We start from the raw sequence: 13,891 nt of genomic DNA on the forward strand, positions 1-13,891 counted from the left end.
TAACAACCCGGTATGGCCAACATATCCCGCATGCGCACAACCATTTCTCCTGGTTAATCAGCCATGGACAATCTCGACCCCGAGCTCTTCTCCCAGCTCCTCTTCTCGCCTTTTTAAAACTGTTTTGGGGAAAAACAGTTTAAAAAAGACCTCAATCCAGATCTGAATGGCAAACCCTAACAAATAGCCATCACGGAAAAAGGCATAACGCAAAGAGGCAAAACGTAAATAGACATAACGTAAAGAAATTTAACGCAAAAAGTCATAACGAAGAAACGAATAACGCAGAAACGCATAACGCAAAATAGCCATAACGCTGAAGCATAACGCAAAAGCCCTTTGAAGAATGGGGATTAGCTGTGTACTCAGTAAATAATTTCAGCCCTAAAAAGCACGTCAATCGATTGTTCAAGGGAAAGGACATGGATATAATCGCTATCGAACTTCTTCCTGTTTAAGTTATGCCTCATTGCGTTATGCTTCATTGCGTTATCCTTTTTGCGCTATGGCTATTTGTGTTATGCATCTTTGCGTCATGCCTTTTTTGCGCTATGCCTATTCGCTTTATGGCTATTTGCGTTATGGCTCTCTGCGTTATACCTCTTTCCGTGATGGCCATTTGCAGAATCGGCTTGTTTCCATTCAGCTTTGGATTGATGCGATTTTATTTCAAATTTTGTCATAATTAGGCACCCCCTACGTTGGGAACAGCACAGCCTTTCTGAAGTGGGCGGGTGGGGAGGTAACACATTTTTGCTCCTTGTCACGTGTCATGTTCACAAACAATGGACAGAGAAAATGGCGGCCAAAGAGTTTCTCCTCATTGTACTTGCATCTGTGCTTGCTATTATAGGTCAAGTACAACCGAAAAAGCCTTGTAATTTGAAGCAAAAAATCCGAGTCCGGGCCTTATTACGCCGTGGCTACATAAATAACGACCATTTGGAATGTTTGCTTCGTTCTTTCAAAGATCAGCATAGCGATATTGCAGAACTTCACACTATCGGACGATCAGGGAGAAATCGTGAATTATGGGCACTGCGGATTACTGATAAACCAGGAGAGAGAGAACCGGGAGAACCAATGTTTAAATATGTTGCAAATATGCATGGCAATGAAGTCATAGGAAGGCAGATGTTAATCTACTTTATCGCTTACGTATTGGAGAATTACGGTAAAGACGAACGTATTACCAAACTAGTTAACACTACTGATATATACATTATGCCCTCTTTGAATCCTGATGGATTTGATGTCTCAAGAAAAGGAGATTGCAGAGGAGGACAAGGACGTAATAATCGCAACGGCGTTGATCTTAATCGTGATTTTCCTGATCAGTTTAATAAATGGAATAGTTACAAACTTAGTTCAGCGCAACCGGAAACAAGAGCAATGATCAAATGGATTGTTGAAAATCCGTTTGTGTTATCAGCAAATTTACATGGAGGGGCATTGGTAGCCAGTTATCCCTTTGACAGCAATAAAGATCATTGGCTCACCGGCTCATACAGTGCATCACCAGATGACAAAGTGTTCAGACACTTAGCCACCACATATGCCAAAAATCATAGAACTATGAGCACTAGTCAAGAGTGCAATCAGGGATTTGTGAACGGCATTACCAATGGTGCCTTCTGGTACGATGTTGTTGGGGGAATGCAAGATGTTAACTATCTTATAAGTAACTGCTTTGAAATCACACTTGAATTATCCTGTTGTAAGTACCCACATCGCCGCTATTTGCTGCCTGAATGGGAAAACAATCGTAATGCCCTTTTGGCTTATTTGGAGGAGGTGCATAGGGGTATCAAAGGGTTTGTAAGGAATAATAGAGGAGTTGGTTTGCAAAATGCAGTTATTCATGTGCACGGGATTGATCATAATGTGACAACAGCATCACATGGTGACTTTTGGAGAATTTTACTACCAGGAATCTATACCGTCACTGCTATTGCATCAGGTTACAGAAGCAAAACACTTAGGTATGTCCGTGTCACCTCTGATGAGGCTACAGAGTTAGAGTTTGTTCTGGAGAATGTTGACAGTGAAAATGGCAATGATGTGATGAGGTTAAATGCTCGTTATGTTCCATGGCTCAGGAGGCCAATACATTTAAGCAAGCGAGACTTAAGCTCAAATCTACAAGCACTAGATCCAAGTGGGAGATTTCCTATTTCAAGCATTCCTACTATGGCTAAAGAGTTCAACAACGTTGTCACACAATGGGAAAAGCCAAGAATCTTTCAACATCATAACTACAATGACATGACAACCTTTCTTCAGACAATCACAAATTTATACCCAAACATTACCAGACTGTATTCTGTAGGCAAGTCTGTTCAGAACAGGGAACTCTGGGTCATAGAAATCACTGACAACCCAGGAATTCATGAGCCAGGGGAGCCTGAGTTTAAGTATATAGGAAACATGCATGGTGATGAGGTAGTAGGGCGAGAGACTCTTCTGCTTTTGATTCAGTCTCTCTGCCAGAACTATCAAAAAGTTTCTGCAATAACAGCACTCATAGATTACACTCGCATTCATATTCTGCCGTCAATGAACCCTGATGGTTATGAAATGGCCACAGAAGGACAAGCCTCTGGTCCTGGTCGTGAAAATGCAAGAAACGTGGACTTGAATCGGAATTTCCCAGATCAGTTTTTTCCTAACCTCAACCCCATTCATGAGCCTGAAACTGCTGCTGTTATGACATGGATCAATTCAATCCCATTTGTTTTATCAGCTAACCTTCATGGGGGATCCATTGTTGCCAACTATCCTTTTGACGATACACTAACAGGTATAAGAGGCTACAGCCGTAGTCCTGATGATGCTATCTTTCGTCAGTTAGCACTCTCATACTCAAAAGCAAATCCAAAAATGGCAGGAGGTAGGCCTTGCCCTGAATATCCAGACGAATACTTTAGGGATGGTATCACTAATGGGGCAGAATGGTACATAGTGAAAGGTGGCATGCAGGATTATAATTATGTCCATTCAAACTGCTTTGAACTCACCATAGAAATGAGCTGTAAAAAGTTTCCAGTCAAATCAACACTGCAGACATACTGGGACAACAACAAAGTTTCTCTTTTGACATTTATGTCTCAAGTGCATACTGGTATCAAAGGATTTGTCAGAAATGAGGCAGGAGAAGGGATAAGCCATGCAACGATTTCTGTATATGGCATCCACCATGACATTTATTCAGCTAGTGATGGTGATTATTGGAGACTTGTTGTTCCTGGGAACTACTCTGTTAGTGTTCATGCTTTAGGGTACATTTCTGGCACTAAAAGTGTTGTAGTGTCCTCTGGACTCGCTACACCATTGGATTTTGTGTTAAGACAGATAATCCCATCCACTGTTGAGATGTCCACACAGTCACCCACTACTCCTCTAAAACTGTTTCCTGTTGAGAAACCAGATGTAACAGATTACTCTCTGAAAACTTCCCCTGCTCCAACATCTATTAATTCTCTTGAACAAAGTCCAGTTGAGGAAACACCATCGAGCAAAATCTCAGAGGCCACGTATTCACTTTCAACAGTCAGTACATCAGGTTAGTACGACTCTATGGTGATTTTCAATGTTGTGATTTAGGACCAGTAGCCATGACTTGACATATCTTATGGTCCCCTTCACTTTGATGACTTGGATAGGAAGAAGATTGCAAAAGAAAAGATAAAGAAAAACAAGAGATACTGTTTGGGCGGTCAGTGTTTGATTAAAACCTTAAAACAAGTGTTGGATCTGACCTAAGAAAGTATAGATCTAAATTTTCAGCAAAGTACTGTTCGCCTTCATCAGAGTAAAATGGCGAGATGAATAATTAAAAGAGCTTTAAAAGAGCCAGCGTCTCCCTAAGGCCTATTTGCCTTTTATTGTGCCCCTTTTAATTATTCATCTCGTCATTTTACTCTGATGAGGGCAAACAGTACATTGCTCTATACTTTTTTAGGTCAGATCCAACACTTTTTGAAGGTGTTTGCTCGGAGGCAGTGCGGCCCAGTGGTTAGGACGCTTGCCTTGAGATCTGGAGTTCCCAGGCTCGAGACATGTTCTGACCACTCATTGAATTTGTTCCTGGAAATCTCTGGTTCATGTATGTATGTATGTATGTGATATGGCCAAATTTAATGTTATGTGGAGCACATGATTTTATGCAAACTTGTTTTATATGCAGAAAAGCTGAGTAATCAGTCAGTACATCATCAGTACTAATGCAAATACAAATACTTCTGGTGTTGTTCATTTTCTTGTCCCTGTCTCCTTGACAAAGATCCTTAGAATTTAAATGGATGTGCTTACCATAATTATAGCTTTATAGAGAGCTGCTTTTGCATGAGTGTTTCTACCAGCCAGATTGAACTAATATGAGTCTGGTTTCTTATTTTGAAGGTTATTTCAGAAAGTCCAGAATACTTTAATATTACTAGAGTCCTTAATAGTTACTTTACTTTTTGTCTTGATACTCTTTTTTAGAATATGTGCCACAGTTTACTTACCATAATTACCATCAGATGCAGTCTTTTCTTCAAGAACATGCCAGTAAATATGCAAGTATAACCAAACTGAAATCCATTGGAACAAGTCGCCTTGGAAAAACAATTTACTCTCTTGTAATAACAGCAGAGGCTTCTCAGGAGAATCCACTGTTACCTCGTGTTGGTCTTATTGGCAGCTTACAGGGTACAGACATAACAGGCAAAGAGCTGCTTTTAAAGTTGATAGAGTTCTTGTGTGGTGCTTATGAACAGAGAGATGAAAGGATAACAAGCCTTCTTCAAACCACAGTTATTCACATTGTGCCAGCACTTGATGTCGACGGAAATGAGAATGCAACCAAAGGGGACTGTGAAGGGCATCTGTTACCAAGAGATGACTTGTCAACAAGCTTTTACTTCGACCAGTCCAACAAAGAAAAGGGGTCAATGCCAACCAGCAATGCTGAGGTAAGTTTAGAAAGCCCAGCATCTCCAATTGCCTTGCATATAATTGTCTGTTGTATTTCTCATGTCACTTTTTATGCAATAGCTCTTGTTAACTTAAGTCATACTTGGCCATGGGTATGGCCTTATTGGTGGTTATCATCGAGTGTGACTTGTTACGCTCACTAACAGCAACATATAATGTGGATTGAAGACAGGATTTAATAAAAAGCTAAGCTTCAACATATTCTTGAATTCACCACTTACCAGAGTGCACTGCACCATGAACAACCTAAATAAACAATTTAACTAAAAAGTAAATAATGCGGATGTTATGACCCTGCTTGGTTTCACTGATAAAGTGAGTGGTGTCATTCATCTTCTTTTTAACTGCTCAACAACATACCGAAATAAACAACGAGGACATCACGACCCCGCTAAGCTTTCGATGATAAAGGTGAGTGCAGGATGCATTATTCTACAGCCATTTGTGGATGGGTTCCATGACATACATGTACATGTATTTAAGTTAAATTTTGGCTTTTTTGTGCATATACAATAATTGATTTTAGACTAATCTGAAGGATACATAATACATGTATGTGAACGTTTTGTGAATTTAGCCAAATTTTAAGTTGCATTATTCACTTTCTTGCAGATGTCAATTCTGACACATGAATTCTGAGCTTAGAATTTCATTGTGTGACGTAACTTACACCTCCTTGTTCGAATCTAGAATTACACTGTATTAGAAGAACTGTAATGAAATCATCATTAGTCAAATTCAGAATGATTAGAAAAACTATGATAAAGCCAACCATAATCAATAATGACTTATGTTTAATAAGCTTGCCATGTGCTTCAAGCCATAGCATTTTCACACGTCATGATTGGCTGTGTCCTCGTCCTTATTCTACAGACATTTCTTGAGTACCAGGACAAATTTTAAGTTTTGCCTCTTTCTGCAGACAATTTAGACGTCTAAAAATGGTTCAATTTATATTGCGTTTTACCCTCTTTTAAAGTGCTAGTACGACCAAAAGTCAATAATTATTCTTTTTTTTGTATTTCAGAAATATGATAACTAAACCCTAAGTGACCTACTTTTTAAGCCTTGATTTAAAAAAGACTCCTGTTTGTTTTTGCTGGAATTTTCCTATGTAATGGTCTGCCATTACTTAAACTTTAAAATCTTGAGAGAACTGGATTGAGGAGACAATAACGTCAAAGACTCCTCAGTTTAAGAATGCAATGCATGTGTACGCGGCTGAATTAATATGCAGTCCAGGAGTTTAAGGCTTTTAGACTCCTAAACTCGTGTTTTGCATATAATAAGCTGCCTTTACACGCTGATATTTTAAGCTAGTGAGTGAAGGATGTCACTTTTCCCTGGACCCAACCCTCTGAGTTTCAATCGGTCAGTTTTGAATGTGAGTTATGGTGGACCATCAAATCCAAAATTATTTACAATCAAAGTAAACAGCCTTTGGGTAAAAATCAAATCCCTCAAAATTTCGCCAATCTGGTGTTAATCAAACACACTTTCAAAATCTGAAGAAAAAGAGTGAGCGATTTTTTTATCAGTGGTACTAAAGAGTTCAGTATGGTCAGGCATCTCACCATGACTCACTCCACAATGTAGCAATGAAAGGGTTAAATATACAGTATAATGTTCTATAAAACATAGCAGTAAACTGACATACTTGTATTAGAGACTTTAAGATCTACTACGGCGATGTCTACGAAAACATCACTTCAAAATGTAACTTTGCAATATCGTAAGTCTTTTGCGGTTATTTCATCTCGTTCACTTGGTTCAATGTGTGCGAATTATCCTAACATTGAATTTATACACGCGGTTAGAGAATAAAAATACGGAATGAAAGATTTGCATTTGTACGCTCACATTGTAGTTAAAACCTCAAATTTGGTGATTTCACATTGTTGTTCTGCAGAGTACAGCAATAAAATGTGTGCCGCGTATGCAGCATGATTCTTTTTCCACTTTTACCCAAGGATGTTCTTGTTTTGTGGCATTGTCATAGCCGTATCTGTCGTTTCTTAAACTCCCTATTCCCTCAACACTGGAAACTAAAGTAAGTTCCACTGACTTCATGACACTGTTTCTATGGTCACCAATGATAAAGGATGTCACTATCAGCAAAATGTACCGCAAATTTACTGTCTGTTAGCTGCAGTAATTTTCTCTGTAACAAACAGTTAGATGTAAGTCAAGTTATGGAAAATGTTTGACATTCTGCCTTTGAATTTTTCTTCAGTCTGCTGCTGGCGAGCCCCAAGAGGTGCAACATGTTAAAGCTTGGTTGAAAACTAACAATTTTTCACTTTTGGCTGACTTCAGTGGAGGAGAAATAGGGGCAAGGTGAGCTTTTCATCTTTCCAACCAGGTCATGCTCCCCAGGTCATGCTCGGTGAGCCCGGTAAATGAATGGCATAATATTGAAGAGATTTCAATTTTACTGTTGATCATCATTATTATTTGGCAATTTTAGCTTGGTCATCTCTAAAAGTGATTTACCTATGGACGATGGAACACTTTTTTTAGTTTACAGAAAATATAAAATGTGTGAAAGCCCAAAGTAATAAATTTGTTATTCTATATATTGTACATGTACATCATGACATGACATCAATACAACTGGCTCTAGTTATGGAAAGGGCAGATAACATGATCTGGTGGATAAGTCACTGTACAAAGATTTCAGCATTCTCCCAGGTAACTACTGGTATGAGTATGCACGCTCCAAGCATAATGAAGTACAGCTGTAAAGGCGTGAATAGATACCTTGGTCAGTATTTAATATGGAGTATATGTTATATTCTGAATAGTGACTTATCCACTGTATAAATAATTATTTATCCAGCCTTTGAGCAACTAAACATGGCTTCCAATTACTGGTACATGTACATGAGTGCGTAGGTTCGATTAAATATTGGTGGTATCACTTGCATTGTGCTTGTTCCTTTGATCCGACTAGACAGCCAAGATTCATTTTGTTTTTTTCTGTACTGCCAGCCATTATATATTGTTAGAAATGAGACGTTTTTGTTTCATCCCCAATACAGCATTTAAGATCAGAATTGAAAAGAGATTAAAGCCAACAAATCTAGCTGTTATGATGCATTTTTCCATTGGTTTGTTTGACAGGTATCCCACTAGTGTTTGCAACAGTGGAACTGCAAAAGGTCAAGTGACATTGAATAAAGCTTTATTTGAAGAGCTTGCTTTGACTTACTCCAGCAAGCACCCGATAATGCACCTTGGACAAGACTGTAACAAATCTGCTGCTAGGTTCACTGATGGAATTGTTGGTTGTTCCCAATCGAAAGAAGTTCATTACACAATGCAAGATTATGCCTTTTTCACTCTAGATATACCACAACTTTCTTTCTTTATTTCTTGCTGTAAGTACCCTCCTGCTAAGGAACTGCAGAGAATCTGGATGGCCAATCGTGAACCACTCTTAGCATTCTTATCAAAATCTCATGAAGCTGTTCAAGGTGTTATTCACACACTGGATCACAGACCCATTAACACTTCTACAGTGACTGTTGAAAGCCAAGGCACGGCCATTGTACTCGAGCAACATGGTAGCTCAAGTTTCTACCAGCTTTTGGCCAAAGGAAAATACAAGATTACAGCTCATGCTCCAGGCTACTCAAGTGTCACTAAAGAAGTGACAATCCATAATGGCTCACAAGCGAATGTTATGTTTAATTTACATGAAAAACCAAAGTTCTCTCATCATAAATACGCAGCAATGGAAAGCTTTTTAAGAAATATTGCTTCAAGGTGTCCTAATATTACTCGGCTATACAGCATTGGACAAACTGTGCAGTACCGTAGCATATGGGTTATGGAGATATCCGATAATCCAGGAATTCATGAACCTGGTGAACCCGAATTTAGATACGTGGGTGGAGTATATGGGAATGAAGCAGTGGGAAAGGAAATGTTATTACTCATGATTCAACATCTTTGCTTAAGTTATGGTAAAGATGACTTGGTGACAAGGCTTGTGAAGTCAACCCGTATTCATATTCTTCCTGCACTTAATGCTGATGGATTTGAAGCAGCAACAGAAGGCAACTGTATGTCTGATAAGGGAAGAAATAATGCAAGAGGCATGGATTTGAACTCCGATTTTCCAGGTACATTGTACAATGGGTAGTCTATGGAGGCATGTGTCATGTAAAATAATTTATCTATAGTTTCTCTATAGTTCACCAACACAACATTTAAATTGAAGGAACAATGTATTAAAGACATATATTTGAACTGAGGGAATGAAACAAGTTAAATAGCCCATTTCCGAGTTGCTGCATGCCTCAGTTTCAAAGCGAGTGCTCGTGCTCAACCATTCAAATGGAAAAATGAGTTGCTTATTCTCATGCAAATCAAACTCATTTCCATTTCAATAGTTGAGCACCAAGACTCACTTCGAAACCGAGACAAACAGCAACTCGGAAATGGCCTATTGACATCATCGCAGTTATCAGTGCTACTTTAGCAGAAACGAAAGGAAAGCCTGAAAAATTCAGGCTTGAACGGGAATCGAACCGTTGACCTCTGCGATGCCGATGAAGTGCTCTCAGCTACAGTCTTTTACAGTCATTGAGCTTCTGTCTTTTAACTTGTTTTCAAGGGAACAAAAAGAAAAATAACTTTGAGGTTTGACTAATTAAATTCTCTCCGTTCTTGAGATACAAAGGGAATGGTGACACCCGAAAATGGCCCGTAAAGTTTCGGGACTTTCGAGAAACGGGCCCCTGTCTGGAACTGGGAACTGTTCGTTTTTTGTGAGTATGTAACTGAACCCGTCGATCGGATGATATTCTCCCAGTTGACTTGATAGCTCAATTGGTAGATCAGCAGTGCACCGATATCGCAGAGGTCCTGGGTTCGAATCCCGTTCGAGCCTGACTTTTGGGTGACGTAGCAGCTTTCGTAACGTATGATGTGATTGGCTCGCTACCCCCAGCCAGCCAAAAACAAAAGTCCAAACAATTGAAACAATTCCTCAGACTTAAAAACAATGGAAGCTGCTCACAATACCAAACAATAGCATGTTACGAGAGCTGCTGCACTACTGTGAATTTTTCAGTCCTTCCTTTCTTTACTTCTAAAGTAGTGTTCATAACTGGCGTTAACTACGATCAAGTCATTTCTTGCTTAAAGATACCTTTATTCTGTAGTTTCAATTCGATTCAGATCAGGGGCCCATTTCTCGAAAGTCCCGAAAAGCCATCTGTGAAATTGCCAACCGCTTGTTTTGGAAACCCGATCTTTTAACATGTTTTCAAGGTAACAAAAAGAAAAATAACTGTGAGGTTTGACGAATTAAATTCTCTCCGTTCTTGAGATACAAAAGGAATAGTGACACCCGAAAATGGCCCGTAAAGTTTCGGGACTTTCGAGAAACGGGCCCATGTCTGTTCGGTTCAATCTCTGCTAGGAAGAAGAGAGAAAAGGTTTCTCCGCTCCCCCTTTTATCCACTACGTTTGACTTTTTAATTATACATGTGCAGACAAACATATGGGACATTCACATGCACTGAGGCGTGAGCACGATCTAACATAGCGGCGCAACACTCGCGTTCACTGGTGCATGAGCACGACCTCATGATCTCAAAACTTGACCTACAACAATAAATGATTATTCGTAATTTAGTGTTGGGAGTGAAACAGATAGCTTTGAAAACATTGACCTGTCACGTGCAGGAAAGAAAATTAATGTTCACTTCAATAGGCTTGTTTTGTCTTAATTCAGTGTGAGCTTAGGGCTAACCTGCTTACAACGCCTTCCCCCTTGTCATGACTGCTACTTATTTATGTATTCACAGGGTTATACGACTCCACACGGAAGACCTTTGAGGCCGAAACAAACGCTATAATGAAATGGATTAAAAATTACCCATTTGTTCTGTCTGCTACTCTCCATGGGGGCTCACTGGTCGCACATTACCCATATGATGCGAATCCTCAAGGCCATTCAGTATCCAACCCTACACCTGATGACGATGTCTTCCGTTACCTAGCAACGTCTTACGCTAACTCGCATCCATCAATGCACTATGGGAAACCTTTGTGCCCAGGCCTTTCCGTACGAGAAGAATTCCCCAACGGGATCACAAACGGTGCAGCTTGGCACAGCAAGAGCGGCTCAATGAAGGACTATATTTATGAAAATAGCAACTGTTTTGAGATCGCTATACACATGGGATGTTGTAAATACCCTTTTGCTCAAGACTTGGACCATCAGTGGAAAGAGCATAAGAATCCGCTTTTCTTTTTCATGTTCCAGGTGAGCTGGTAAAACTTATATATAAGCCCACGTGACTTATATAGTTTTTCTAAGGAAAGGAGGTGGAAATGAAGGTTTTCGTGATATCTAAGTGCCTTAAAACTGTGTAATCTTTAACTATATCCAGAAACCCATAAGGGTTGAAATGTGTAACGCGCGTTCACAGCTTCCGAATATTCAGTGCGAACTGATTGGTTGAATGTTTCAGTGCTAAGTACCATATTTGGAAACCCCTCGCTCTTGTTGTTCCAAATATGGTACTTAGTAAATTAAATATTCAGAAGCTTGTTTCCCAGCACACAAGGGGCCGTTACACGTTTCAACTCTTATGGGTTTCTGCTATATCGAAAAAAGACCTTCAGTTCGTTTCAAATACATTTGTCCTCAAATTTAGTCGTTCCTTGTGGTGAAAATGAAGTTTCTCCCGTTGGTTTTTGCCAGCGGTATTAAAATTGTAATAAAGGAGGTGATAAATGTTGATCGCGGTATAGAGATTGATGGATTAATCGATAGATCGATTGGCAGGTCATAGCTTCAAGTCCTTTTAGTAGCTCTTGGATTTTTTCCTAGTATACCCGAGTCGTTTCCCAAAGGAAATAAATGTTATTGTTGTTAAAGTTTCCCAAGAATGAATGATCATCTTTTTCCCCTAGGTACACCGCGGGATTAAAGGCTTCGTGCATGATGAATCAGGATCTCCTATACCTAACGCTGTGATATCAGTGAAGGATCGTTATCATGATGTCACTACCGCTAGTAGCGGTGACTTTTGGCGCCTTTTAACACCTGGAAACTATGACGTCACGGCGTCTGCCTTAGGGCGGAAAGACGTCACATTGAACGTTCAAGTGCATCCAAATGAGCCCGCTGCACATCTTCAGTTTACACTGAGAAAGCAAAGCATTGCACTTGGTCTGCCAGCGGCTGTCATGGCAGGGATAGTAGTCATGGTAGCAATAATAGTGATCGTTGTTGTGGCGGGATTGTGGCGATTGGCGCGCTACAGACGTCAGCTAAGCGTCAGACGCAATGGGTACGTCATGGACTACGATCACGAACGGTCCCTCAATTCCTTTAATTCAAAGGCGCTGCTTAGCACTGAATATTCTGATGATACAGACGATGATGAAGAGGACAGAATATTTGAGTGTGTCAAACGATAACTATGACTTGTGTTCTGTGAATTAGTATTACTGTTGAGCAGTACAAATGGACAGGAGCTCTCATTTTCCTAAATTTGGTCACCCGCGCGCACTATTTTACACCGAGTAAAGTTAGGAAAGATTGAGTAAAGATGACGTATCCCTTGGTCTCGTTTGCAATGTAACTATAACCACTTAGATAAAATAATATATCTTGGTTTGTTTCGAAAAGCGTGAATAAATTGGAGTATCGCCGAGATGGACAATATTTAGAGTAAGGGTAACTTATTTTTTTGCGTTTTCCGAATCAATTTTTCCGAGCTGTGGAGTCACTAGTAGAAATGGTATACTGTATGTAATAGGATGAATTCTTTGGATTGAATGGACTTCCAGTGGCGATAGTATACGATCTTCCTGTCAGGCAAAGTTTTTTAATATTGAAGAAATGTGACACTTGAATGAATAAATATTAATGTACCTTTTATTATTATACACGATGTTTTTCATTGGCTGTATAGTGTCGTACTTCCTATTGTTTCACGCCCAACATTAACAGGTACTACTTTGAACCAAGATTTTAAAATTAATTTCTAGTTAATACAGTAAACTTGACAGCGAGGTAGTGATAAAATGCAATCGTGACTTCACCTCAAAGAAGACGCCTATAAGGGCGTTTCCGTGGGATGGACAGTGTTCTTAACTCAATCGCAATCACCGGTAAAATTCGGGAAAATGGCGAGAGTTTACCAGAAAGATGAGTCTGTAATTTTAAATAGCAGCTATTTGTTAGAATATTACTAAATTTGCAAATGGAAACAATCAGGCTGAGCACAGGCTGATCAGCCCGATCAGAATTTATTTTCCTTTTCAAAGAATCACGGTCAGGATAAAAAGTGAAAAAAAGGTGAGATTTCTTTGGAATATTAACTGGAGATTTGCCGCTTCATTCACTTGCTTTGGTTTAATGAGAATTGCAGTAATATATCTTTTTTTACTTGATTTCTCTTTTGTGCCTGGCTGATTAAGGCTTTTTCGTAAATTTCTTTCCACGTTTTTTAATCCTGTAGTGGGAGGAAGGGCGATGGAATCCCCAAACAGTGCCGCTGCTGAATAGCGTTCCGGCGCTAAAGGTACGGTAATACGAGCAACAAAAACGTCCAACTTGTCTCGCAGCATTGCTGTGAAACTAGTCGAAAAGCGATGTTGCGCCTTTTACATGCCACACACAACCGATGTTGCTGCATCGTATTGCAGAAAGTACAACGGTCCTCTACTTTGTGAAACCCTGCAGCAACTTGCAACACTTGTTTTTGTTGCGAGACAGGTTGTGCGTGGGATGTAAAACGAGCAACATTTTTTAGACTAGTTTCGCAGCAATGTTGCGAGACAAGTTGGACGTTTTTGTTGCTCTTATTACCGTACTTTAATTACCACTTCCATTGTTTTTTCCTTCACGATTTATCTTGTTGGCATTTACATAACCGATTACGTA

The 13,891-nt window shown here is 39.6% G+C and overlaps 1 protein-coding gene across 1 annotated transcript; it reads left to right on the forward strand.

Annotated features, from left to right (window-relative positions):
* Positions 1–783: 783 nt before the first annotated feature.
* Positions 784–12,891, forward strand: LOC138047592 (carboxypeptidase D-like). Its single transcript, XM_068894508.1, has 6 exons — positions 784–3,562; positions 4,486–4,955; positions 7,211–7,314; positions 8,101–9,104; positions 10,797–11,257; positions 11,911–12,891. The coding sequence occupies exons 1-6, from the start codon at positions 799–801 to the stop codon at positions 12,418–12,420; spliced, it is 5,313 nt and encodes a 1,770-aa protein (XP_068750609.1). The 5' UTR covers positions 784–798; the 3' UTR covers positions 12,421–12,891.
* Positions 12,892–13,891: the final 1,000 nt, after the last annotated feature.

This window comes from Montipora capricornis, chromosome 4, assembly GCF_036669925.1.
Source record: "Montipora capricornis isolate CH-2021 chromosome 4, ASM3666992v2, whole genome shotgun sequence".
In the NCBI taxonomy this organism is placed as follows: Eukaryota; Metazoa; Cnidaria; class Anthozoa; order Scleractinia; family Acroporidae; genus Montipora; species Montipora capricornis.